General features: G+C 55.1%; 2 protein-coding genes across 2 annotated transcripts in view; one reads left to right on the top strand and one right to left on the bottom strand.

The window, feature by feature from the left end:
• WASF2 (WASP family member 2) overlaps positions 1–19,889 on the top strand; it is a 32,132-nt gene extending 12,243 nt beyond the window's left edge. Inside the window, exons 2-9 of the mRNA XM_084496829.1 lie at positions 3,617–3,770; positions 7,681–7,815; positions 8,338–8,491; positions 9,610–9,727; positions 10,873–11,003; positions 12,503–12,658; positions 14,360–14,880; positions 15,356–19,889. Of these exons, the coding sequence (XP_084352955.1) occupies positions 3,641–3,770; positions 7,681–7,815; positions 8,338–8,491; positions 9,610–9,727; positions 10,873–11,003; positions 12,503–12,658; positions 14,360–14,880; positions 15,356–15,513 (1,503 nt within the window). The 5' untranslated portion in view covers positions 3,617–3,640 and the 3' untranslated portion in view covers positions 15,514–19,889. The remainder of the gene's footprint in view (positions 1–3,616; positions 3,771–7,680; positions 7,816–8,337; positions 8,492–9,609; positions 9,728–10,872; positions 11,004–12,502; positions 12,659–14,359; positions 14,881–15,355) is intronic.
• A 5,839-nt stretch (positions 19,890–25,728) lies between these two features.
• On the bottom strand, positions 25,729–26,800 carry GPR3 (G protein-coupled receptor 3). The gene has a single exon (XM_084497430.1). It carries the CDS (start codon positions 26,734–26,736, stop codon positions 25,750–25,752), a length of 987 nt encoding a protein of 328 aa, XP_084353556.1. The 5' UTR covers positions 26,737–26,800; the 3' UTR covers positions 25,729–25,749.
• Positions 26,801–27,508: the final 708 nt, after the last annotated feature.

Genomic DNA, 27,508 nt, shown 5'->3' with positions numbered 1-27,508 from the left:
GATCTGGCGCACGAGCGGCACCAGCGCCTTTCCCAACAGCTCTCCCGACCAGCAACCAGCAAGGATCGCTCAACTCTTCCCTCACACAGCTACACTGGGTTTCAGTGTGCCTCTTTTTTTCCCCAAATTCCCCAGAAATCTGTTGCAGGCAGTTTCCCCTCTCCTCCCCCCAACAGCGGGGCTGCTCCGTGCCCGCCGAGCGCCTCCCTCGCCGTGTCTAATAAGCAGCGCCCGCGCCCCAGACTCCAGCGCCGAAACAAATCTAATCTCGGGCATTAATAAGCGAGTGGAAATGCTTATCTTTGCCCAAAAGATAAGGATTTTTTTTTTTTTTTTGGCCTCGCGATTCATTTAAATTGCTTCTGAATGGTAGGATTTAGTCCTAATATATGGGCTGCGGTGGTTACGTGACAGTGACTAATGCCTGATGACCACTCTGGCGAGCTGGGGTGGAAAACTGCTGTGCTGTTCTGCCCTGACTGCTGAAAGTAAAGCATCTCTGGATGGCCCTTGCTGGTAGCGTGCTGTCAATCACTTTCTTAATGACTCTTTTAAAGAATAAAAGCAAGAGCCTCCTGGAAAGCTTTTTTAGGCCTGGCCCTTCCTCGTTTCACTTCGTGTGGCCCTTCCCTGCCCCCAGCCGTGCCTCTTGTGCTGGCTTCGGTGTTTTGCTTCCTCCTTCTCCCTCCGTTCTCGTCTGTTGTCCCTTCTGCACTTTATTTTCGGCCCCTCCTGCTTTCAAAACACACTGCTCATTTTCCAATCCAGCCTATTAATCTCTGTCCCACCTACTCACGAGGCATGAAGGTTTTACAGGAGCCCATTAGCTGTTATCTCTGTACCTACCCGCCGAAGACTGATGGGGAAAAATGAGGTCTAACGGGGAAGTGCCGCCTTCTGGGGGCATTGACTGCTTTTTTTGTTCCTTGCTGCTGTTGGCACCAGGCTCTGGAGGTCCCAGATTTCCTACCTGCTTGCTGCAAAACCACCTGAAACCTCAAACCTCCTTGTCCTTTTCCGCAAGGAAGAGGAAATTTTGCTTTAAACCCCTCACCGCGGAGTCTGGCTGTTCATCCATTACCCATCCCATCCTTCCTGTGCTGTGCAGGGTTCACATCTCCTCGTGCTGCCTCGCCAGCCCTCGTTTGGGGTTAGGAACAGCAGTGGGGCCGCGGAGCCGTCCCCGTTGGAGCCGTCCCCGTTGCCTTGGGAAGAGGCGGCGCCGTCGGAGCCATCACAAGGGCGAAACTCTGGATGCTGCAGAGTGTGGCAGGCTGTGCCGGGAGGGTGGGGGTGGCTGGCAGCACGAGCTAGGCTATAAAGGGAGGGTTTTTCTCAGCCCTTCTCGCTGCTGGCTGTCTTGCACCGGTGCAAATTCCTGCTGGAGTCGGGCAGTGCCCTCGCAAAAAAGCAGCCGGCACCGCTGCTCCTCGCGTTTGGTTGCAAAACAGGCTTAAGGGAAAGGCTTTGGGAGAGGAAAGGTGCAGACAACATACCCCGGCTGGTGTGGGGTTGTGGATTCTGAGGGCATTTCTCCATTTTTCTGCCCTTTTTTACCCCGTAAGTGCAGCGATTTGTGCTACCTGCTCCCCTCTGACCTGCCATACCTAGCATCATCTGCGTAATTTTTCCCTTTCTCACTGCAAGCTCACATCTCTCCCCCTCACAGAGCCATTTTTTTTTCCTCTTGCTGTTTTCCTCCCATCTGTCCTGTGCCGTGGAAGGTTTCCAGCCGGGCTCGGTGTCCACCCAGGCTCTGCAGCTCCCACCGCATGTGCTGCCCTGGCCAAGCCCCGAGGAGCACGGGGGAGAAGCTCGACGCAGGCAGCCTGCAAATGCTGCCTTGTTTATGAGAGCTGCTTGTTGGTGCAGACTGCAGTCTGGGGGGAGCTGGGAAACTTTGTCTGGCTTAAAGCGCTAAAGCTGGCAAAAGATTGTAGGGCTTGGGCTGTAATCAATAAAACCCGGGGTGTTTCGAAGCGAAGGTCAGAGTCCTTCCTTATTTCGCCCTGTTCTTTAAATATCCCGGCAGTTACCCAGGGCTGCTGCAGAATTTGGGCACGGCGAAGAGCGACGCAGACCTCGCTCCTCGGAGAATCTCTGCTGCTCTGGATTTGGAGGCAAAGCTCCCCTCTTCGGGGAGGTTTTGCAATTTCGGGGACCCTCTCCCGGCGCGGGGGCTGAGCGCACAAAACCCCCCCCCTGCTCGGAGGCGTTGCGAAATGGCAACCTCCAGCTGTTTGTCTGGGAGATAGCTCTTGAACTCCTCTGCCTTAATGGGTCAAATTTAGCAATTCAAAATCTGGCTCGGGAGGTAATTAGGAGGGATAATGCCCACTTCTTCCTCTTAACACCCTGATAGAAAAGCATCCAGGAAGGACTCCTGGACCTCAAAGATAAGCTGCCAGCTGCCACGGAGACTATCAAAGGGTGGCTCAAAGTCAAGAGCAAACAGCTGATTTTTTATGGCGCTGGGTTTTTTTGCTGCTGGTGACAGGAAGCCATGTTCCCCGAGCTCTTCGCTTCCTGTTTTATTTTTACACCCAGCCCCGGCAGATCAGCATGCCTATCACATGGGAGCTGGCTGCTCCTCTCGGGCTGCTCCTCTGCTGACCTAGAAAAGCCATTCTTTCCCCTTCTAAATTAATCAGGAGGTCGGGCTGGCTTTGCTCTCGCCGGGTTTTGAAGCTTTGCTGCGCTCCTCGCTCTTGTTCCCCCAAATTTCCCCCCTCTGGTGGAGGCAGACGCTCCGGGAGATGTTTGCAGCTCCCCCATTTGGGCCTGGCAGCGGAGATTTGTCGGTTCGAGGCACGTAAAAGCACTTTCTGCAGCTTAACTTCCTGCCACTTGTGTTTCCTTGATTTTTAAGAAAGCCCTGGAAGCTCGGCCTGCCCGTGGCACAATCAATCCTGATTCCTCCGAGCGCGCTCTGGCCCTGCATCCTGATTACAGCTCCCTCAGCGCTCCGCTGCCCCGGCACGAAAACAATGGTCCAGTGTAAACCTCGGCCCTGGGGGATTTCCCGAGGGAAGAGGGGTGCAGCCTGCAGGATAAGGCACAGCCACCAGAAAGTTTCCTGGTCAGCTGCGAGCGCTTCCTGTTGTTCCAGGAGAGCCCTGGCCGCGCTGCTGCAGGAGGGAGGCACCGTGCCCGCCTCGGCGTGCTGCGAGAAGCCGTGTGGTTTTGTGTTTCGTTGTGTTTTTTTGTTTTTTTTTTAACCTCTCCCGTCTTCATCCTCTCGCTTTAAGCAAACCTGAGGCGCCGTGCGTGAGCGCGGGAGGAAGGAGACTGCTCCGAGGCGGCGGATGGGTAGGAAGGGAACAACGGCTGCGGCGGTGCCAGCAGCACCTTGCGCGTGGGCGACGGCGTGTAGATCCCAGCGCTGCCTCTGTACCTGAGCTGGCGGGGCTCCGCTGTCACTGCAAGTCGTGGAACAGCAGGATCTTTATGTCTGAAGAACCAGTTTTATAAGGGTGGGGAGGAGGGGGGGAGAGGAGGCTTATAAATAAAGCCATTTGAGAGCAGGAAAAACGAACACCATGGCTCTGGTGTGCCTGGAATTTGCGGTTGAGTAATCCTTTCCTGTTTCTTTTTTGGGTTGTTTTTCATCTTTCAGAACAGTGCCTGAAGCAGGTCCACCATGCCGTTAGTAACGAGGAACATTGAGCCAAGGCACCTGTGCCGTCAGACGTTGCCTAGCGTTCGAAGCGAGCTGGAATGCATGACCAACATCACCCTGGCAAATGTCATTCGACAGCTGGGCAGCCTGAGTGAGTACCATGGCGAGCCTGCGCGTTGCCCTCAGGAGTCGCTAGTGCTCTTTATTTAGCTCCCTTTCTACTCTTGTGTTCCTATTTCTCCCCCATCTGCCTTCCCTGGGTAATGCTAAAATGTTTTCCTAAAGAAATCCGATGCTAATTTCATCTCCCTGGTCCCACTGCCTTCCCCATCGAAAAGAAAATGGGGAGGGGGGGGGGGGGCGTGTGTGTGTGTGCGTGCGTGCGTGTGTGAAGGGCTGCGGCGAAGCTGCAGATGGAAGGATGGAGCACAACTCAGGCTTGTAAAATGGGAGGCTCTCAGAGCAGCCAGGATCTTGTGCCGGAGAATGTGCCTGTAATTGCACGCGCTACTAAATGGAGCTTGACTGTGTTGAATCTGCAGCGTGTAAGTAGTCTTATTTTTAATGAAAGATAATTAAAGCGCCCATGCAGAAGGCGCCTGCTTGCCCCTGCTGGTTGTTACCTTGGAAGACCCAAAGTCCCCAGCCTGAGCGAAGCCCTGCCTCCGGAGCGTGGGGGGCTCGGGGCTGCTCGCTCAAATGGCGGCGCAGGCTGGAGCCGTGCCGAGCTCAGCTCTCTGGTGGGCTGACCGACAGCCTTGGAAAGGCCAGAGGGAAAACGTGGGCCTACGTGCCATAGGAGGAGAGAAGAGTTAATTGTGGTCTCTCTGGGATGACTCCTTTCCTCCGTCGAAGCGCTCGGGCTTCTGATGAGCCACCTTTGCCCTTGAAGCAAACCTTTGATAATCAAACGAATATATTGTTTGGCTGCGCGGCGGTGCCTGCGAGTGCTCCTGCTTGCTCTGCAAAGCGAGCCCCTTGGCTTTTGCAGCGGCGTGAACGTGGCGGGGGAGCTTTGGGCACGGCCTCTTGCCAGCAGGGAAAAACCAGGGCTGTTGGTAAAATCTGGGCCCATGTTTGCTGCCAGTCAGTACCGCGTTCGGTCGGGCTGCAGACGTGTCGCTGCGCGGGCAGGGCCAGTCTCCCCGCTCGTATCCGACTGACCCTTGCTCGTTTATTAGGTCTGGTAGCCAAGACGGTTGTGGGGTGTGAGTTAAATCCATCTCGTGCATGTGAAATGAGGAGGAAGGAGGCAGGAAAGCCGTGCAAATCTCAGCTGCAGAGCAAGCTAATCCCAGTCCAAAGGCACGCGGGGGGTTAGTGTGGCAGAGCCCTGGCGAGATCCTCCAGATTTAGACCTCAGATATTCAGAGCTTCCCTGCCTCTGCCTCATCAGAGGCAGCAAAGCTCTGGAAGGCAAACTGCAGCCCGGTTCCTTTACCAGGGAGCTGCCCCGGGATGGTGCTGGACCAATCTCAGGTACCTCGAGGGGGGCACCGGAGGGGGACCCTCGGGAGAGGTGGCTGCGGTGACACCGGCGTGCTTCTCCCTGACAGAGGGCATGAGGCAGGCGGGGAGGAACGAAGAGCACCACCTCCTACCCGCTTCCCTAGGGTCAGCAGTATTTGAAACGAAGCAATATTTAGACTAGCTGCTGCGGAGCGCTCGCCCCCAGATGACCAACCTCCTGCCCCCCTGCCTTCCCTCTCCCGCTTGGGAGGAAGAAATCTGCTCCTTCCTCGTACGGTGAGCATTACAGGAACGTAAAGCAGGTTCAGTAGGCTGTGACAGCCCTGTCAAGTGAATAATCAGCCAAGCCTAGTGCACCACAGTCTCTTTACAAAGATGCAAACATAAATCTTGTCAAACTTTCATATTCCAGTGAGTTTAGCCTTCGTTACTATCACAGCTGGTAGCACTTTGTATAAGTCGACTGTGCGTTTGTGTGTGGTTTTATAGAATCCACAAGCTAAAGATGGAAAGACCTATTAAATCATGCCGTCTGTCTTCCTGCCAGTGCATGACAGAGATAATTCTGATTGTAAGTTGCACTTTTGCAGTCGAAGTAACTAAACCAAAAAATGAATCTCTGCCTTGCCCCATCTAAAACTGCACGTGAAACACGGAACGGGAGATCCTGGCTGATGAGGCGGTGCCGCTGCGCTTACACAGGCAGGGCAATGCACACCTCCCCTTCTTCTTCCAGGGTCAAAACCACCACAGGCGATGCTGTTTGCGTTATTTTGTGCTTGAAATGGGCTGCTCAGCCTTGCAAACCAAAGACCTTATTTTTTCCCTAATGCTTGCTGCAGCTCCTTGCGAAATTTGGAAACGATTTCTCAGTTCTCATTAAGGTCGAACCGAATTACGACTTTTCCCTTCCGAGCTGTTGCTGGGGGAGTGTCAAATGATCCTACGGTTAAACGCTCGCTTCCTCTGGTCAAACGGGAGAGCCTGGGCTTCGTGAAACCTGGCTACAGCAAGAGCTAGCTGGCCCTTAGGTCTCCAGAAATAAAATCCTCCCCCTGAGTTTGAGGCAGGCTGGCTGGGCTCGTTAATGGAGCATATGCGGAGACGGTGTTGTCTGGGAGAGGGGAAGGAGTTCAGCTGAAGTCAACTTCCAGCATTTGCTTCCTGCAGACACTTCGAGCTGGCGTTGCCACCTAGAAGGCTGGGGGAGGTTGATTTTTGTTTGTTTTTTTTTTTTTTTAACCTGGCTTGTTCTCTGGGCTTGGCAGTGGAAGGAGAGCTGCATGGGATTGCGAACGAGTCGCTGATAAGGGGAGGGGAATGGACAGCTTCTGCTGGCGATGGTGTCCGCCAGGCAGTTGAAGGTGTCTGTAGAGGCTTTGGCGGGTGCCCTTGCTCGCCATGTGGAAGAGGCTCTTGCCTTTGTGATGTGACTTGGTGCAGACGTGCAGCTTTTCCAGAATTGCTGTGCAACTCGGGCTTCCAACTGGTTCTCCTTCCTTGAATGCCGGCGAGGATCTTTAGGAGTAACAGATTCCAGAGCAAACTGGCGGCCATCTGATGCTGCGCTTCAAAACCAGGCTGCTTATTGGGAGCAGCCTCGTACCCAGCAGCCGTGGCTGGAGATGTTTCCCATCAGTGGGAGCTCCACGGGCCGACGTCTGGTGCCAGTGCCGAGTCTGCTCGGCTCAGCCTTGTCCTCAGCACGCTTGGGGTTCCCGGTTTGAGGTTACGCCTGAGAGCAGAGCAGAAAGATAGCGCTCACTGCAGGCTCTGGGTTTGCTTTCAGTTTGCCTACCTGTGGTCAGCTCCTGTTTCTGTGTAGATTTTAAACTCCCGAGGACAGGGCACATCTTTTTGTTATGCTTCGAAGTGGTGCAGCGAGCTCCTGATCCAAGCCCCTGGGCGCTCGCGCCGTCCAAACGATGGATGATGTTTGTCATCGCGGCCCACTGGGCAATCCAAGCTGTTACAGAGAGAATATTCCCGTTTAAGAAGTTCCCCTTTGCTTTTGATTTAGAATAAACGTGAATGCATCATTTTTTCAGACACTGCCACCTGAAGGAACAAAAGGGTCAGTGCTTTCGTCTGTGGTTATAGCTCGGGCTGTAGGATCAAGGACTTGGTCTGCTCTCTAGTTGCAGAGCACTTTGAGCTTGTAAATACGTGCCAGTTACCCTGGAGGCAGGCCTGCTGGAGACTGGGAGCCTTTGAGATTCTCCAGAGCAATAAAAACCTAACTGTGTTTTCTTGTCTAATAAACAGAACAGCAGAGGATCTTAAAGGACCGGCAGACCCATCCAGATTCAGACCAGGATAATGTTCTCAGCCCCTCTTTTTTTCATCACTTTAATACTGACTTGACTGTGTGTTTCCATTGTTCCTTTATGGCCTAAAGATCCCTTAGAAACGCCAGGTTTTGGTGGAACAGAGCATTGTCTTCCTGGGTATTAAACTTAACGCTGACAAACTTGAAAAGAAAGTGCGGTTCTTTCTTCTTCCTTCCTTCCTTCCTTCTTCGGGAGAACAAATCGGGAAGTTGCATGTGGGCTGTGGCTCGTGGGGGTAACGTGGACGCTTTAATATTGCAGGTAAATTTGCAGAAGACATATTTGGAGAGTTGTTTACTCAAGCCAACACTTTTGCCTCTCGGGTGAGCGTTCTAGTCGAGAGAGTTGACCGCTTGCAAGTCAAAGTCACTCAGCTGGATCCCAAAGAGGAAGAAGGTAATGGAGTGGAGCAGAGTCCTTGCAGACCAAGCGTGGTAAAGATCCTCGGTGAATCAGCACGCTTGGTTCGTGACCCTACAATAAGCCCGGTGCTGTGATTGGTGTTGGAATGGCTTCTCTTGGGCTAAGAGGGGCTGTTTGCTCCCCTCCCAGAAAGCACCGTGCTGCTCGTGTGGGCAGCCTTTCTGGCTGAGTCGAGACGTGGTTGTTAGCAAGTCTCCACGTGGAAACTCGCTCCTCAGCAGCTTGATAGCCACACACTTCCTGGGTCTTGGGTACAGGGGTTTGCAATCACATCTGTAGAGATATGGCTCTTGAGAGTTGCTGCAGCAGATCTTGGCACTGCATGATCTGAGATTTGCTGGATTTCCCGAGAGATCTGTGGGAAAAGGAACCTGACCTTAAGAAGTGCTAAGCACGCCAAGAACTCCAACTGAAATCAGATGTTTGCTACTTGATCTCCAGTGTCATTGGCCTGGGTCAAGCTGTTCTTCACTTGCTCTCTCCTCTCTCTTACAGTCTCTCTGCAAGGCATCAACACCAGGAAGGCCTTCAAAAGCTCCACTACTCAGGACCAGAAGCTCTTCGACAGAGATTCTCTCCCAGTTCCTGTCCTTGAAACCTATGGGACCTGCAATACTCCTCCACCTCTCAACATTCTCTCCCCATACAGGTAACGCCGCAACGCCTCCTTTGGCCCTGGTGCCGTTACAGAGTACCTCTTCCTGCCAATTTGCTGAGGAGGTCATCTCCCATCCCGTGCTTTATTGCACTAACAGTCTTCAGTGGGAAATATTGTTGCCAAACTGAGGTCCACCAGGAAATCTCCATCCTTGGGATTATGTGAAACTTTGCTTTTGAGGCTGTACAAATGAGCATAGCTCGAAAATTATACGTTTGGTTACCCGCTGTCACTTTTGTGACTGCCTTGGGGCAAGGCTTGGCTGGCACTGCATAAACATGCTAGGTGTTGTGCAGATGATGCATTTTTCCTGTGCTTCGCTGTAGCCCTGTGGCTCCTTTCCAGAAAGCCGCAGTGCAAACTGCAGAGCGTACATCTGTATGTGGCTCTCACCCAGGTGGGTGCAGCAGACTCCTGTAGGTCTGGAGATACGTCCTGTGGCCTTCAGTGCCTGGCCTGAGACATCTGGTGTGACCTACGCGGGCTGTGCAACCAGTTCTTAGCAGTCCTGCCGTGCCATTTCATCTCGTACGAAGTAGAAGTAAGGGGGTCAGAACGCAGAGACTTAGCCCACATCCATAAATATCTTTTGAACAGGTAAAAAGTAATTACAGATAGCTGGAGGCAGCTGTCTTCTGCCAGACGCGGCTGCACTGCAAAGTAGGAGAGTGTGTGTGTGCGTGCACGCGAGCTCATGAGTTTCAAGGACGCTGCCGGTCTGATTTAGGGTTCCTGGGCTGGGAAGAGCTTTTTTCACACCAAAAATACAAGACAAACAAGTGGGAGTTGGAGTGAGAGACCTGCTGCTCTCCTGGCGGTTGTTCAGAGCGGCTGAGTTCTGCAGGTGCCGAAATCCAGAGTAATGGAGAGTTGGTGTGAGGGCGAAAGCGATGGCAAGTAGGAGAGCTGGGACGAGCGGTGGCTGCTGTGGGGCGGGGGGGCTGCTGCTTGTTTTGAAAAGGAGGACGGAGGCGAGAGCGGAGTGTTTGACCTTCTCACTGCAGATTTTTAAACTATTATCTGGGGTTGTGACTTGTGTTTTCTTTGGGCTTCAAACAAACGCGTGACTTGGCCCTTCTTTGTGTGTGTTTTTCCCTTCCCTGTTCTAGGGACGATGGCAAAGAGGCACTTAAATTCTACACGGATCCTTCGTATTTCTTTGACCTTTGGAAAGAGAAAATGCTGCAGGACACCAAGGATATTATGAAAGAAAAGCGGAAACACAGGGTGAGGAAATGGGAGATCTCTGCCAACAGAAGCATGTCAGGGTGGGAAAGGAGGTGGGAAGTGTTAATGAACCATGGACTCCAAAGTTGCTATCCAAAATTCAGGTTTGCTCTCTTAAGCTCTTCAGGGATCAATTCAGAGAAGTTTTTATCTGGTTTACTTTCATCCCTGTTAATTAAAAAAAGACAACAAAGATATCCTTAATCTGTTTTTCCAAATACCACCTTCTTTGTATGGTTATAATGGCTTAATTTGTAGTCTTCAAACATAGCGCTGGTGCAGTCAGCAGGGGAGAAAGTTGTATCGGTCTTTTTGGTACTTCTGACATCACACGGGGGTCTGTTCAGCATTGAAGTGGTGCAAATCCCACTGCCCCAACATCGTCGTTTCAGGTGCTGTAAAAAAATCTGCTGTGGGAGAGTAAAGATTGGCGAAAATATCCCTTCAGGAGTGCAAAAACAGGCCATAATGTTAAATTAGGGGCAATCAAGAGGCTTAGCAAAACCATCTGAGCTGAAAGCACCAGGTAGAGCTCCTGATTTGATTGCCAGAGGATTTGGACCCCTCTTCCCCAACACCGAAACCCACACCATAAAAGATTCAGTTTGAGCATACTTTATTTAGCTTTTTGAGCAACAGAAGTATTAAATATCCGAACAGATCGTGCTCCTTCTAAATCAAAATAACAAAGGAGGGAGCTGGGGCATGTCAGAACACAGAAAAGGAGCAGTTCTTTGTGGGCAGGCATCCACATTGCACACCCAAAGCGCTTAACGCCAGCAAGGTGCTGGTGAGATTTGGCAGTCTTGATGCAGAGGCCAGAAGCTGAATTGATGAGGGGCAGCTGAGCTTTCCCTCTGCCCTCCAGGTGGTCATGCCAGGGTGTAACAATGGCATCATGTCTGGACTGCGCTAAGGAAACTGGATGCTGTTTTTTTGATGCTGTCTGCGCTCCGTCTCCTTTGTTTGGGAGGTCTTTGGAGCTTTCAGCAACCGGGAAAGTGAATGAAAAATCCTGGCCCTCTTTGAGAATGTATTTTCTTGAAACTGCTGCGTCTCCGTCCTATCCCTTCCTGTTCCCAGTGAGTTTAAAGCAAAAAGAAGGCTTTTGTTTGATCCCTCCTCCCTTTCCTTTCCTCCCGTAGAAAGAGAAAAAGGAGAATCCTAACCGAGGAAATGTGAATCCACGGAAAATTAAAACCCGGAAAGAAGAGTGGGAGAAGCTGAAAATGGGACAAGAATTTGTTGAGATAAAGGACAAACACGGTCCTGCTGGGTAAGCAAGTCTGGGGCTCTCTGCTCAGCTCCCCAGCGAGGGGGAGCAGGCGGGCGTTGTTGATTGTAATGCAGTGCACCCTGCTCTGCAGCTTCTCCAGATCTGCTGCACAGCGTGGATCGATACCGCCACTAATCAGATTCTCCAAAGTAAATCCGTCTGCTGATTTAAAATTTGCTAAATAAATCAGGGAGCTACACGGTTGAAACAAGGTGGCAGGAACAGCTCCAGCAGCAGGTCTGCTCTCAGCTGCCTGCCCTGCGGGCACAGAGGTGTCGAAAGCTGCAGCTCCCCGGCCCGGCGCAGCGCCCTGCCCATCGCACCTAGCCTCTGGGCCTGACGCTGAGGAGCAGGGTGGCATCCTGGTAGTAGTGTGTGATTGCTTTGTTACATTTCACAAATGGCTCTTCACACCCCAAAGTTGAAGCGGGGGCAGTCCCCAGCCAAGTATTTTGAGCTGCAGATCTGTCTTTAGCTCTGCTGGCTTGGGAATTCATTTAACTTTTGACACCAGGCAGGCTGGAAGCAGCCCGCCTTCCCCACAATGCCCTTCTCGCCTGCTTGCTCCTTGCAGCTTCCTTTCATATAAGAAAAATCTCTCTTTAAATCACACTCTCCAGCTAAAAATAAAACTTGCTTTTAGTTTAATAGGAGAGCAGGTTTGGTTTCTAGCAGAGGAATCGAGCAGCACAACAGCACCATTTTCTTGCTCCTCTGTTTTTTTGTGGGCATGCGTCCACGCGTTTGAGTTCTTTTGTGGTTTGGAGCCCCCAGGAATTGGGGGGTTTCACCACCCCACCCCACGAGCTCACTGAAACTCGAACGTGAGCCTGGTCTCTTCCTTCAGCAATAGTTCAGCTTTGGATGTTTGCTTTTAACGGCATCGCTGTTGGGTGTGCTTTCTGATAATCTATGCTCAAGCTTAATTTGTAATATATTTTAGTACCTCTTAGTTTTTGTCGCTGACGAGAGGCGCTGTAACTTGGAGTCTATCAAGTGCAAGCTGGTCAAAATGCACTCAGAAGTGTTTTTTTTTCCCCTAGAATCAAATGTTAAGAAAAATATTTGGTTTTTTGTTCAATAAAATATACTCGTGTTGTTCTGCTGCGTGGCAGCAGTAAATAAACATGAGAGCATCTAGCCAAAGAATTATGCAGAGTAAACTGTACGTGGCTCTTCATGTAGGATGCTCTGAGAAATAGACTTCTTTCTTTTAAATGTTGCTCTAAGGTTTTGTTTTGTGTATCCTGTTGTGGTGGTTGATAAGGTCCCACCTGAAGGCAGGTCCAACTGTGCTGTGAAAAGCCATTCCTGCTAGGAAACCTAATTTCTAAATCTTGCAGGTTGCTCCATCTACGTGGTTAATATCACTGCTGTCTGCTGGTTGAAAGCCGCGCAGCTGCGTGGCTGTAACCCTTCCAGGAGGCAAAGCGAGGGGGAAAATGACCTTTAGATGTTACCCTGCACTCCTAAACACGGCTCTTGCCTTGCTCCCTCAGGTACCCCTCTAACATGGTGTATCAGAATGGCAGCATCGGTTCCAACGAAAGCATGGACGTGAACTGCTACCCGCCACCGCCGCAGACTGACTCTATTGTGCCACCACCTCCTTCGTTCCCAGATGACAGCCTGCCTCCACCCCCGGTGGAATTTAGGTAAGCCTACGGGATCCCTTCTGTCACCGAGGAGTAGGAGGTGGTGTAAAAGGATGACATGAGACAGGCTGAGACAGTTCAGCATAACTTCCTAACGGGTGTTGTATGGGAACCAGGATGCTCCTGTCTGGAGGGGAAGCGCAACTGCAGGCAGGGACAGTGGCAGCTCAGCTCTGCAAATCCCAGCTGCCACTGTTGGTCCTGTACAGGAGGGCAGAACGGGCTTGGGAGAGAACTCGAGCAGACTCGTTTGGCTTTCTGAAAGACTGGGGTCCCACTCAGTGGTCTGGCTCTGTTGCATGCTTTGCTTCAGTCCCTTTTTTCCAGTTCAGTTGTTCCAGACTCGAGCTCCTGATAGAGCTTTGCAGAGAGCAGCTTCTTTCGCTTGTGGTTTTTCTTTGTTGTTGCCATTTGCCCTGTGATTTTTGACAAACGCGTGACGTGGGCACTGAAGATGTAGATGTAGTTAAATTTAAAGGACTCGAACACGCCAGCCGACTTCTTCCTGGAGACTCCAGTGGAAGTTGAGGGCAGCTGCTTTGTACCAGATGAAATGGTGACTTCCAGTCACCTCTGGAGAGGAGAATTACGGTCCATCGGTGGCTTGAGACACACGGATTGAAACAAGAGAGTAGCTTTTTTTTTCCTTTAAGGCAGTAACAGTATGTCTGATAGACAGGACTGCGTTAGCTTGTCTCCATCTTATCCAAAGGCAACAGTGCTGCAGAAAAGGCTCTTCTGATGTGTCAAAGAGACCAAGCACTCCACTCTGCGGCATGTTCCTCTAGGGCAGAGCAGAAACGAGCTTTCAGATGAAGCTTAAGCTGCCTTGTGCGGTTGCTTAGATCTCTGCCTAGCCACGGAGATCTTCTCCTATCTGGTTTTGTTTTGGTGGTTTGTTTTTAAAGAATCCTGGGAGCAAGGTTTGATCTGCAGTAGCCTGTCATGGATCAGCGCTGTGCACTGCCAAAAACTGTGACATTTTCATGGCAAACGTACCAAACCTCTCCTGCCTTACAGTGCAACGAGATGTCGGATTAGGGCTTGCTTTACCCGTACACAGGACGTTAACAATATCTTCTGGGTAGAATTGTCTTCTGGTACAGCACAGCCACCATAAGTGGGAACTCGGTGTTTTCTTTAAGAGCACGTTGGGTCTCCACGTCCTCCTCTCCAGTCCCCGTGGCGAGCTCTGAGACGCGGTTGCTGCTCTCCAGCTCCGAGCCGTGGAATCCAGTGCAGAGATCTGTTCCTAGCAGGTGTTTGGAGCATATGCTCTGCTGGCACACCCACCAGTCCTTGTGCGATTTATCACGGTAGACATCCCTGCTTGACGTGTCATAAGGCTGACCTCAGCATGGAGGGGCAGTGGCTCGTGGTGCTGCAGCTCCTCAGCCAAGAGGCTGCTCGGAGCTCGGGTGTGACGCCCGGCCCCTGGCAGGGAGGTGAGATGGGACAGATGATGGCGTTCCTGCCAGTCCCCAGAAGCTCTCCTTTGTCCTCGTGGTGTTGGCCAAAAGAAATGCTGCAAGAAAACTAAACCCAAGGAGTGAGGTCTCGTGGAAGCAGCAGTTAAGCCCAGAGGTTAGGTTTTGTCCAGGCTGCAGCAAACACACAAGATCTGCATTAACACCGAGACCGTGTGGTCTGACCTGGTGGCAGAGCTAACAGCCTCCTGTCTCTCTCCTTCTGTTCCGACAGCTATCCTGTAGACAACCAAAGAGGTTCTGGTTCTGGAGGGACCAAAAGATCCAGCCTGGTCAGCCCGAGTCACCCGCCGCCAGCTCCTCCCATCGGATCCCCCTCCGGGACCAGGCCGGGCTTTGCTCCCCCTCCGGCGCCACCTCCGCCACCACCGCCGATGGGGATCACGCCCCCGCCGCCCCCTCCCATGGGTTTCCCGTCCCCGGGGACCCCACCGCCCCCTTCGCCCCCTTCCTTCCCTCCTCACCCCGAGTTTGCAGCCCCGCCACCACCGCCGCCCCCTCCGGCGGTCGAATATGCCAGCGTGCTCCCACCTCCGCTCCCTCAGCCGGGCAGCGGCAGCGCGCCGCCTCCCCCCCCACCACCACCACCCCCTGGCCCCCCACCGCTGTCTTCCAGTGGCCTGGATGGGCCCCCAGCACCACCTCCACCCTCGGACACCTCCGCCTCCAAGCCCAAATCATCCTTGCCTGCGGTTAGCGATGCCAGGAGCGACCTGCTTTCGGCTATCCGTCAAGGTAGGTTTTTGTTTCCGTGCCCGCTTTCTCCACAGCCTGCGGAAGAACCCTCGGTGTCCTGAGAGGGAATTGGCTCACGAGCAGGGCTGGGACTGTCCTGAACCTTGGGGCTGGTCCCCTGTGGGTCCTCCTGATGTGCCCACCCCGAAGGCACCCTGCCTGGGTTGCATCCCCCTGCCTGTGCTTTGGAAATGGCCGTGTCGGGACTGGTGCGGTCCGGGTTTGCGGAGCAGAGTGCGTGGCAGCGGTGTGACCCTGCAGAGGAGCTCAGAAACCATTCCCTTGCCATTCCACCTGCCCACCCAGCCTGTCTTGGCTGTCATTCACTATCAGTGTTATTCTACAGCGTGTCCAATGCTCGCTGGCACAGCACAGGCTGTCTTGCTCAGAGGACTGCGTCGCAGGACGGCTGCCTGGGAGCCTGCAGTGTGACCAAAGCCTTTTTTGATCCCCTCCGTTGCCTTCTTCCCAACAGGCTTCCAGCTCCGCAAGGTGGAAGAGCAGCGGGAGCAGGAGAAGCGGGACGTTGTGGGCAATGACGTGGCCACCATCCTGTCGCGCCGCATCGCTGTGGAGTACAGCGACTCCGAGGACGACTCTTCGGAGTTCGATGAGGACGAGTGGTCGGATTAACCACGGTCCTGCCCCCTCTGCTCCTTTCCTTCCTCGGGTTAACAACTTCCTAAAGAACCGGGTGGCCAAACCCGCCACCGTTTCCTTTTTCATCCCGTAACCAAAGATGTGCCAAGGGTTTTCAGACAACCACCAGCATGTCTCCCCTCTCCCTCCCCCTCCAGCTTTGGCAGGACTCTGTGCTCTTTGGGAAGCCTTTCCGAAAGGTCTCCTCGTGGACAGTGAGGATGGCGGCGCTGGGATTTAGCTGGAGGGAGCGTAACGGTTGCTTATTTAAGAGAGAGCTAAACCTCCAGATTCTCGATGCCACCAGGCAGAGCACATAAAACCCCTCCATCCTGAGGGATTTTTAAAGTAAAGATGGATGATCCTGTTGTGGCCACGCGGCCTTTCAGATGAAGGACATTTTCAGCTAGTTTTCTCATTGCAACAGCAGACAGTTGATCTAATGGCTCTTCCTTTCCAGTGAATACTGGTAGTGCTGCAAGAAAATGGGCTTTAAATGTCTGTTCTCTGCTGCATCCCGCTGTCAAATAATCAGTTTTTGGCAATAGTGCACAATTCTTTCCCCTCTGACCCCCCTCAGTATTTCCAGACTTCCCCCCCCCCGTGGGTGCGCTTCCTGGCTCTAGGGCTGCGGAGCGCATTGGGTGCAATGTGAGGAGGGGCTTGCTGGTTTTTTAAAAGCTGCCTTTACCTTCCTTAAATCTCCTGGGCTGTTTTGCCGAGCCTGCCAGCGGAGGCTTTGCACAGAGGGATGCAAAGCCCAAGCAGAAGGGTTGCTTGGCTTCCTGCTCCGGGGGGAGCAGAGCCGCTGCCCCGCTGAGCAGCGTCTGGGCGGTGGCAGCTCCGCGTTGCTGACCTCTCTTAAGAAAAAAAAAGAAGTGCCTAGAGCAGGGAGGTGGTGGGGGGAAGGTTCTCTGACCGCCAGGCACTTTGGCCTGTCCAGGGCAATGCTGCAGCCCCTTGGAAGAGGTGCTTTTCTGGTGCAGTGACCATGCATTTAAACAGGGACTTGAGTAGCAGAAAATGCTGGTGTTCCCCTTGCTTCCTCTTCCCTTCCACCTAAGGAAGGGAGTTTGTGTGCCTAAAAACATCCCGGGTGTGAACCTGAGTTGCCCGTTGGTTGCATCACACCTACCCTACGTATTTTTCCCCGCGTTTTGTTATTATAGTTAATTTTAAGAAAATGTTTCTTCTCCTGGCTAACCCTACAGATTCCCTGGCTGCTCACTACAGATACCGTACTGGCAGGGGGAGAGAACGGAGAACTTGAACTTGCTGACCTAGGTGTTACTGCTGTTTTATATTGCCTAGAATATATGCATATCTTGGAAATCCAGAAACCAGCCCCCCCAATGCTGCAGATGTGCTTTTTCTATGTTCATTTGGATGTGACTGTCCGCAAGGGGTTCCAAAGCCCTTCGGAGGTCCTGGGCCCAGCTGTTGTGGGGTTGGGACCAGCAGCGCATCCCATTAAGACCAAATCTCCGACCTCTGTGCCTTTCTTAACTGTCAGGTATTTTGCCAACCTGTGCCTGTTTGCTCTTCTCCGGCTTGCCTCATTTAATGATGTTGCTGATACCCGGAATGCCAGGCCCAGCCCGAGGCTGCTAGGTTGCTGAAAATCCTTCTTGGGCTTTGATTGATGATTTCAGCTTGTGCCACTGAGCCCTTACCGATTTCTCGCGTGTGTTTGTGCGTTTTTTTAATCTTTGACAGAGCAGATGAGGGCCTGGAGGATGGGTTTTATCCAGGGCGTGGGTCGAGCTGAGATCCAGCGCGACCCTGAGCACGGTCAGGAGAGATTTACGGGACCTCTGCGCCGCTCCGTTTTGTCAGCCAGTCAGCTGCAGAGCAGGATGCAAAGGGCACAGCCAGCGAGGCATCCCGGCGGGCTGGGAACATCTGAGCAGTGCTAGTTCCAGGTTCTGGAAGAGGGAACAAACCCCTCGAGTGCCAGTGAGCCGTTGTGCAGTGGAGGGACTTGGAAATGCAAACTGATTATTGCTGCAAGCTGGGGAAGGGGGGCTGGAGGAGAAGCGCTGCCGCTGTTTTTCTGCTCTTTTCTCTGAGCATCCTCCTCTGGCTTCTCTTGGAGACAGGTTCCTGGGGAAAACGGACCTTTAAGCTAACCCAGGCTGACAGCGTTATCACACAGGGAAGCGAGGAGCTCACAAATGCCAAACCCGGGTTAATTTTAAATTGCCTTAAGTAGACTCGGCCCCCGTCGGGCAAGGGGAGCGAGTCTTTCTGTCGCGTGAAATGCAGGGCAGTGCCATACTCCGTGCGACCCAGCTGGACGGGCTGGCAGGGCCGTGCCTCGGGGCGTTGGGGACAGGCTTGCCCCACGCTGCCTGTTGCACAAGGCTGCTGTGTGGGTGGGTGATCGGCACGGCCGCGGGTGGAGCCCGCTCCTCCGACTGCCTCGCCTGCTTGCGGAGCCCTCCTGGCAGCGGGAGGGACGCTGCTTTGTCCGTGCAAGCCTGCTGTAACCGCGGCTGCTTGCAAACCTGCATCCCAAGGTGAGAAGCAAAATGGTTGAGATCCTAAGCAGAGGGAGTGTGGGCGAGCGGGAGGGCTCCTTTGTTTTGTTTGAAGGCTTTGACCATGAAAAGCTCCGGCACGGAGAGCCCTGAGAAACAACTGGTGTAAAGTGACCGTCTGAGAGTATCATTGCAAAATTGCAGAGCGCTGGGCCACCAAGCAAGCTTAATATTTCTTAAACCAGTAGGGGAGGAGGAGAGGTGCCAAAAACAACCTTTGCAAGGCAGAGCAGCTGCGCTGTACTGCAGGGCTGCTGCCCCACATAGACCAAGGGCCTGCGCTCGACTCCCCTGCCATTTTTGCTGCTCATCGCTTAGCCCTTCCTTTCTTTCCGCATCAGGCTGGCGTAGACAGAGAGCCTCGAGCATTTCACAAAGCCAAAAAGCGAGAGCTGGCACACCCGATCCTCCCCTCTCTGCCTGCTGGGGGGGGGGGAAGGAAGCCCCCATCTTCCCATTTCAGCCCGACTTGTGTCCGCGGGGAGCCGCCGAGCCAGCGCAGCCATTTCGCCCGGCCGGGAGCCCTTTGCTGCGGGCGTGCACGTCGAGTTGGGGCAGGCCACAGCCTCCTCTCCTCCCCGGCGCCTCGCTGCTGGTTAAACATTCTCCCGGTGTCCTCGCCTGCAGTGCTTGGCTGCCGGCAGCCTCTCCCCCGCCACCCCTCCTTCGTGCTCGCAGGGAAAGCCTCGTCCCGGCTCCCCGGGCTCAGCCCGGAGCCTCATCTGCAGTCGGTGACCTTCACCGCTTTCTCCTCTCCTTATCAGACCCAAAGCACCAGACCAGATCGAGGGAAGGGGCTCCTGGAGGTCCCAGATGGCCGAGAAGCTGTGCGGAGTGTCATTTCAGGGAAAGGATATTTTCAGTCCGTGAACTTATTTAACGTGCCTCTCCTGGAAGCGCCTGCCCTTGGCGTGCTCGGAGGGGAGCCCGCGCGGGGCAGGTGCTGCAGCTCCGGGTCAGGTTTCCTTGCTGTTGGATTTTGGGGGTGCTTTTTTTTTTTTTTTTCTCCTCTCTTTCGGTTTTAAACAAAGCCTTGAAGTGGGAAGTGGATCGAATGGTTTTTATTACTGTATTAACGTTCATTTTAATTCATTTCAGAAACTAACTCATTTCTCTTCCTGATTAGAATGTCTTAGAATTAGGCGAGCTGTAACCCTCCCGAAGTGCCTTATTTTCCTATATATGATATAAATATATTTATAAGAGTAATTATTCCACTTGTATTGTAGGGGTTTCTTGCTGAGCAGAGGATGGGGTGGGAGGAGGGACGGGGGCCGTGCCCTGAAAGCCCCCGGCCACGCCAGGAGGGTGTAGGACGGATACTCAGGGCGCAGGGCGTTACTCGCTTCAGACCAAAGGAGCTTCGGCGGCGAAACTCTGTTTAAAAACACAACAAAAAACCACCTCACGAGCAAAATCCTGTAGACTCGTTTGCTTCGGGTTTATTTTCACCCCTGCAAAGCAAAAGCTGGCGGCCAGGCCCTGCTGCCTGGGGTGCTGAGCCGCTGCCGGGGGGAGCGGAGCCGGGTCCGTACCTGCGCAGCCGGGCGCAGACTCGCTGCCTCTTGCTCTCCCGTGTCACGTCTGCCTGTACTTTTCTCTGTCGGTTGCCGTGTAAGCCAGGCTTTCCTGCTGCTTTTTTTTTTTTTTTTTTTTTTTTTTTTTTTATAATCGGCTCAGTAACCCCCGGATGAAGATCCCAATTGCAATTTATTTTTTTTTTTTTGTAATGTACATGTAAAAAAAAAAAAAAAAAAAAAACACAAAGCAAAAAAACACAATTGTGATCCTTTTTTAAAACTGTAAACTTGATAAAAACCTTTCTATCCACTCGGTGCCTCCGTCTGTTACTGTGGGGGTGTGTGGGGAGCTGTGGGTGCTTCCTTAGCACGGGGAAAGGGGCTGGTCCTGGGCGCTGGGGCTGCTGCTGCTTGCCTGGCTCTTAATTTCTCCTGCCTGGGAGCGCGGCGGGGTGCCGGGCCACGTGAGTGCCCTGCAGGGCATCTCCCAGGGCTGCTGGGCCGGAATTTGAGGAGCCTGGAGCGCTCGGCATTTCATCGAGGGCACCCAGGCTGCCGAAGGACACCGGGGCCAAGCTGCCTCCCCTAGGCCATCCCTGCAGAAATCCCCTCGAAATGCAGCCGGGACGCGTTGGGGGGCACCGGGTGGGGGGGAAAGAGCTGGCTCTGGGCAGCAGCAGCACCCAGGAAAAAGCCCGGAGGAGCTGCCGGCCTCGGCGTGCTCCCTGCTGCACAAAATGAGCCCCTGCTCCTGCTTGTGGAGAGCAGAGCCGCTGCGGCTGGGCTGGCAAGGGGCTGCCGCTGATTTTTTGCCTCCATTTCAGCAGCTCAAGGTCCCTGCTGCCATTAATCTCCCCAGCCAGAGCCGCGCTGGCTCGCAGCCCCGCTCTCAGGTGCGTTTTGTGGGCTCGGGGCGTGCCTGATTTTGGGGTGTGGGTCTTGCTGCTCGGGGGGGGCACAAAAAAAGGATCCAGCCCTGCCTTCACCGCGGGCTGCGCCGTGCCAAATCCCCTTGGCTTCCAGGAGCCACCCGTGTGCTCGCGCTGCAGCGCTGCGCCTCTCCTGGCTGACAATAGTCCCTGGCTGCAAAACCTCATTAGATTAATTGGCCTTGCCAGCTTCTGAACAAGCAAGCCCTTTACTCGTGCTGGGGCGCCGAGGGCAGGGGAAGGAGGCATCTCCTGGGCCTCGTGCTGCGTGTCCCGGCTGTTGGCTCCATCTCGTGTCCGGGAGGAGCAGCCTGGGGACCCCGGCTCCTTTTTCCGTGCGCGTTTGGCTGCAGCCGGGGCCGCCTCGCTGCCTTTTGCTTTTTGCGGCCGCGTGCCAGCGCACCAAAGCACGCAGCCCCGTGCTTTTTGGGGGGTGCCAGCCCTCGCAAAAGTCATCTCCGCCTGCGTGCCGGGGGCGGTGGGAGCGCCGAGCTTTGTGCTGCTCCTCTGCAGGTACCTGGGGAGAGCTCCTGAAGATCGAGGAGCCTCCCATCGGCTGCAGCTCCCAGCCCGGGCTTTAGCTCGGCGCGGGGAGGAGAAGCCCAGCAGCGAGATTAATTGCGTGCTGGTGCTCTCGGAGCCCGAGCCCTTTCCGTGAGCAGCAGTTTCCTATGGCGGAGCTGCTCGCAGCTGGGGAGAGTCTCTCGGGCTCTGCTGTGCCTTGGCACTCCGGCCCTGGCCGGGGCGTTTGATGTGTTTGTGTCTGTCTGCCACGCAGCTCGGCACCGGCTCACAGCTGGCCGGGCTCCGGCTTCACAGGAGCCCCCCGTCTCCCAAGACCTATTTAATTTTCTCCTTCAAGGTGGTGTTAGCAACACCCAGAAGATGCTGCCGGCTGCCTTGGACGAGTGGGCTGTGTGTCCTTTCCACCACTGACGTCAGCTTCTCTCCCTTAATTCCCCCTCTGGGACCGAAGCGAGTGCAGGCGCTGCCAGCTCCGATCAGCGTTAACAGCCTGCTCTCCCCGCGTGTGGCAGCGCGCTGCCGTGCCAATGTCACCCCCGACTCGCGCTGCCTCCCTCCGCCAAGCAGCCCTGGGTGGTGGGAGAGCACTCCCCTCGGCCAAGTCCCCGGGAAGGGCCCGCTGCCAGCAGAGAGTCCCCGCTCCTCGCACGTAGGTGTGCTGAGATGGCAGCTCAGCCCCTGTAGAAATGGCTGACTCCTTTCTCTCTCTTTCTGCCTCCTTTTTTTTTTTTTTTTTTTTTTCCCTTCCAATTTTTTATTTTTTTTTTTATTTTTTTTTTTTCTCCTCTGCCTTTGCCGTTGCCTACGCGGTTGTGTGGGGAAGGCAATCGGCTCCCGTGCTGCGGATGGCTTTATCTGTAACTCTTCCATCTGCTCACAGCAGCTCGCAAATAACCACGGGGTGCCAGAGGAATTATGTATTTGGAGCTCAAGTTTCTGCAGGCTGGCAGGGCAGCGGCTCTGCGCCGGGCTCATCCGCTCCCACAAAGGCCAGCGCCTGCGTGCGGAGGGCTTAAAGCAGCCGGCGCGGGGCTGGGGCTGCGGCCAGGGCCAAATCCTGCTCCCCAGCGCCAAATTACGCTCCCCGTCACCATCCCCAGCCCGGGGCGACTGAGACAAAGCCGCAGCCTCGAGCCAGCGAGGGAGCCCCGCTCGCTGCTCCCGGCACCCCGCGGCACCGCCAGGCAGCCCGGGGCTCGCGGGGCGATGCCGCCTCCCGCATCCGCGGCTGCTGCAGGGAGGAAGAGGAGGCTGCGGGGCAGAAAGCAGGGCTGCCCCTAAACGGGAGGCTGCGGGGTGCGAGGCGGAAAGCAGGGTTCCCATAAGGGAGAGGCTGCGAGGGAGAAATCAGGGGTTCCCGTGAGGGAGAGGCTGCTGGATACGAGACAGAAAGCAGGGTTCCCATAAAGGAGAAGCTGCTGGGTGCGAGGCAGAAAGCAGGCTTCCCATAAACGAGAGGCTGCGAGGCAGAAATCAGGGGTTCCCATAAGGGAGAGGCTGCTGGATACGAGGCAGAAAGCAGGCTTCCCATAAACGAGAGGCTGAGAGGCAGAAATCAGGGGTTTCCATCCATTCTGGGGGCTTTTTTTGTGTATGGTTTCCCACCCCAAGCAACGCTCTCAGCTGGGCGAAGGCATCCTCCCCCTGGGAAGCAGCCGATGCCTCCTGGGGCCAAGGCTCTGGTGGTGACCAGGACCGAGGCGCTGCAGCCCCTGCCCCCTGCAGCCCCTGCTCCTCCATCCCCTGCTCCTGCAGCCCCTCTCTCCTCCATCCCCTGCCCCCTGCCCCCTGCCGCCCTCGGCATTTGGCGAGGCGCTTACAGCGGGGCCGCGTCGTGTTCATTTCCTGCCTGCTCCCGCTTCCAAGGAAACAAAATCCCCCAAGCCAGGGCTGAGGTTTCTCATTTTAAATGGAACCCAGGCCAATAACCGGAGCTGCTCGGCCCCCTTTATGGCCTGCAGGTCCCAGCTCGGGGGGCCGGGGGCCGTGCTCCCCCCCTGGCTGCGGTACAGGCAGCGCTCAGCTCGGTGGCAGGCAGGTCAGTTGGGTTTTGGGGTGCTGGGGGGAGGTTTTGGGGTAGCAGCAGCCTCCCTCCTTCCTTCCTCCCATCTGGTTACTGGGAGCACTGGTGCCCGCTGTCCTTGCTCCCAGTAAAGGCCACGAGCTTGGAGCCACCACCGAGCCTCACTGCTCCCCACAGGCTGGGGCTGGGGGGGCAAAACCCACGGCCCCACAGCACCCCGGACCCTTTGCTCCATGGCACGGGCAGGGTTTGGGGGCAAGGGGCTGCCCCGTAGCACAGGGGTGGCTGCGCAGCACTCAGGTGCCTCCTATAAATTGGACTCTATTTTTATAATTCCTTTTTGTGTCTTTTTCCACCAAAAAAGCGTGGCACAGGCTCCGTGCTGCCAGCTCCGTCCCCCGACGTCCTGGAGCACCCAGGGGTGGCTCTGGCTCCGCTCGGGTGCACACTGGGGGAGCGAAAAACCCCAACCCAGACCCCGGCTTCCCCCTTTCCCACCCTCACCCCCGGCTCTCCCCATCCTACAGCAGGAGGGACTCGGCTGCAGGGGTGAGCCCCAGCACCCGATTCCCACCCGGGGGGGGACCGAGGCCACTTCTCGCCGCTTGCATCCCAATGGGACGATGCGGGTGGGATTTGGGGACTTGGGGATTTGGGGATTTGGGGATCTGTCCCAGGGGAGGTGACAGGAGGGACCTGCAGGGCTCCCCGCCGCGGGGAGGTGGCTGTGAGGACGTCAGCAGGGCGAGCACGAGGCGGAGAAGAGCCGGGTGAGCTGCCGGGGGACGGTGACACGGGAAGAAATGGGGAGAAAGCGCCCGTGAGTCAGCGCGGCTGGGAACTGCGTGGTCCTTCACCACCAGGGGAGGTGGGGTTGGGAAAAATCCCCCCAAAAAAAGGGACGGAGGAGTCCGTGGCCCACCCCAAGTGTACCCCTCAGGCATCTTCAACACCTGAGCTTTGCTCCTTTCCCCCCCCGTTTTAACCTCATGGGGGGCAAGGGGAGCCCCAAATTCCCCAGCCCCAGCCTGGCTGTCACCCCCCAGCACCCCACATCCCACCCATTTGGGGGTGCTCAGGGGCCTGGAGGAAACCTGCAGCTCCCCAGGATGGTGCTGGGCGGTGAGGGCAAGGGGCATGAGGTGCAGAGCCCCGTTCCCGGGGAGGGGGGCGAGCTGCCCTAATTAACACCACGGTGATTAACCCTTATCAGCACCACCGCTGGGCACCCCGAGTTGTGTTCCAGTGCCCAAGCTGGGGGGGGCATCAGCCCTCGCTCTGTTTGGGGCATTATTTCTGCCCTGGGGGGGCTGCACGGCCGTGCCCCCCCTGCCCTCACCCTGGAGCTGCTTCGAGGCCGGGGACCTGGGTGCTGCCCCCCCCCGGGGCAGGGATCCCGTTATCAGGATGTTTTGGGGGTGGGGGGGGGCTGTCACTTGGGATTTCTTAATGGGGGTGCAGGGGACAAAGGGAGAAGGCCCTGCCTGGGCACGGGGGGGGCACCAGCTCACCCCCCCCCCGCTGACACCACACAGCCGCACGTCACCGTATCACAAATTATACTTTTATTTCCCCCCCCCCCAGTGGTTGTAAACAAGAACCAGCCCCGTGCCCTGTGCAACACCGCAGCGAGGATTCCCCCCTCGCATCCATCCCCCCCCCCACCCCAAAAAAATGTGCAAATCCCATCCCAGTGCAAAGAAACGCTTTGGTGAGCGGCTGGGGGGGGGGCAACCGGCAGCAGGGCGATGGGGGGGCTCCGAGGGGACACCCCGAGGCTGCTGGGGGGGGGGCACCGAGCCCCTGTGCGCCCCCCCCCCCGCCCAAAGCCAGCGAGCACTAGAGGGCAGCAAGCCCCAGCGCTGCGCCCGGCCGGGAGGGAGGAATTACCCAAAAAATAAATAATTTACCCCAAAAAAAAATAAATAGATGCGCGGACAGCTGGGAGAAGGGGGTGGCTCCGGGTCCCTCCTTCTCTGGCAAGCGATTTCCCCCACGTACATTCCACCCCCCCCACCCCCCCCAATTAATGTTAAAAATATATTTTAACTATCTGAGGTAAATAACGCTGTAAAAAGGCAAAGGGGGGGGGGGGGGACACGGTTCTGGTGTCGCCCCCTCCTTAAAAAAATAACGCGTCGTAAATAGTTCTAAAGAAAATATGAGGATCTGCCCCCGTCTCTCTCGCGCGCACACAGAAATATAGATTATATTGTGGATAAAAAATATGATTTTTTTTTTTTCTTCTGTAAATTCAAAAAGTGGAAAAATTGAGGGCGGGGAGGGGGGGGGGGTTGTGCACAGAAGGGGAGAGCCGGGACGAGCTGCAGCAGCGCGTCCCCGGCAGGGAGGAGCGAGATGAAAAAGGGGGAAAAAATAAAAATAAAAAAATAAAAGAATAAAAATAAGAATAAAAATAAAAATTAAAAAAATAAAAAAATAAAAATAAGAATAAAAATAAAAATTTTAAAAAATAAAAAAATAAGAATAAGAATAAGAATAAAAATACAAATAAAAATACAAATACAAATACAAATACAAATACAAATACAAATAAAAATACAAATAAAAATAAAAATAAAAATACAAATAAAAATAAAAATAAAAATAAAAATAAAAATAAAAATAAAAATAAAAATAAAAATAAAAATAAAAATAAAAATAAATGAAAGACCCCAACGACAACCAGGGCGTCAGACGTCGCTGGGCGACCTGGAGCGGAAAGGCATGGTGGGGGAGACGCACCCGCAGCACACGGCCCACAGCACCTTCTGGATCTCCTGGTTCCTGAAGGCGTAGATGACGGGGTTGAGCATGGAGTTGTAGGTGGCGGGGAGCAGCGTGACGTAGGTGTAGAGGGCCGGGTAGCTGTAGTCCCCCAGCAGGCAGTAGACGGCGAAGGGCAGCCAGCAGGACGCGAAGGTGCCCAGGATGACGGCCAGGGTGGCGATGCCTTTGCGCGTGGTGACGTAGTGGGAGCTGGCCAGGAAATGTCTCTGCACGGCGATCTGCTGGGCGTGCCGGCACACGATCCTGCAGATCTGCACGTAGAGCTGGAGCATCACGGCGAAGACCATGAAGAAGGAGACGGAGAGGATGATGAGGTGGTTCTTGGTCAGGGGCTTGACCACGCTGCACGCCGAGGGCTCCTTCAGGCAGTTCCAGCCCATGACGGGCAGCAGCCCGTAGCAGACGGAGGCTCCCCAGGTCAGCACCAGCATGATGTAAGTCCTGGTGACCGTCCTCTCCGAGTAGTAGGTCAGGGCGTTGTAGAGGGACAGGTAGCGGTCGATGGTGATGGCCAGCAGGCTGCTGACGCTGGCCGTGAAGGAGGTGACCAGCAGCCCCACCGTCAGCAGGCTGACCGCCTCCGACGGGACGAAGTAGACGAAGGCGAAATGCAGGATGAGCCCCAGGCCGGCCAGGAGGTCGGCCGTGGCCAAGCTGCCGATGAGGAGGAACATGGGAGCCCGGAAAGCCGGCGTGTAGAAAATCACCACCACCACCACGGCGTTCTCGCAGGAGATGATGGTGCCGGAGACGCAGAGCACCACGTCCCAGGGGTTCAAGGCCAGCGGCTGCACCACCGATTCCAGGTCCAAGGAGCCGCCGCTCCCGTTCCTGGCCTCGAACCAGCCCCGCTGGCCCGCGCTGGAGTTGTGAGGCCCGTCCTCCATCATGCTGCCGGAGGCCGACCTGCCGGAGCCCAAACCCAGGGGACCCCATCAGCACCCCGTGCGTCCCCGTGCCACCCAGCCCTGCGCACCCGTGTCCCATCCCCGGGGGCTTCCCCCAAAAAAAGTTGTCCCCATGATCCGGGCAGAGCAGGATGGAGCAGGGCACTTGGGTCACCGTTGGCCCGAAGAGGGAATTTGTCCAGAGGAGCTTTGCTTTGGCTCTGCTTTTTCTTCTTTTTTTTTTTCAGGGAAAAATAAATAATTTTTGCATTGATAAAGGAAGGAGGAAAATTAAATAAATAAAAGCGAACGGCTCAGCCCGCTCGCTCCTGCCTGCGTTAGCTGCCCGGGGGGGTTGTGCATTGGATGGTTTGGGTGGGTGAATGCTCGGAGTGGGTCCGGCCTCGCTGTCCTGCCCCCCCTGCTCATGTCCCCCCCACCCTTAAAAAAAAAAGGAGGGGGGATGTTATGGGGATGAGCAGCAGCAGGTGAAAGGGGCGGCCCCACCACCATGGGGTCCAGCCCACCCCCTACAGCATCCCAGTGGGGGGGTCCCCTGCCAGGGGGGGGGCTGGCAGGGATGCTCTGGGAGGGCAGCACAGCCCCGGGGCGGGGGGGGCACACAGAGGGGGCTCACACCCCTTCCTTGATACCCCCCAGATCCCTTGTACCCCCCCCCAAAAAAAAATAAAAATCCACGGTACCTCCCCAGAAAAATCCCGGTGCCTCCCCCAAAATTCTCGGTGCCCCCCCCCCAAAAAAAAAATAAAATTCC

Source organism: Aythya ferina (genome assembly GCF_964211825.1).
Source record: "Aythya ferina genome assembly, chromosome: 24".
NCBI lineage: Eukaryota > Metazoa > Chordata > Aves > Anseriformes > Anatidae > Aythya > Aythya ferina.
Note: the sequence above shows the minus strand (reverse complement) of the source record. Positions and strands in the feature narration are given on the sequence as shown.

Excerpts from the sequence above, each read along its gene's own strand:
- GPR3 (XM_084497430.1), bottom strand. The coding sequence starts at position 26,736 with ATGATGGAGGACGGGCCTCACAACTCCAGCGCGGGCCAGCGGGGCTGG.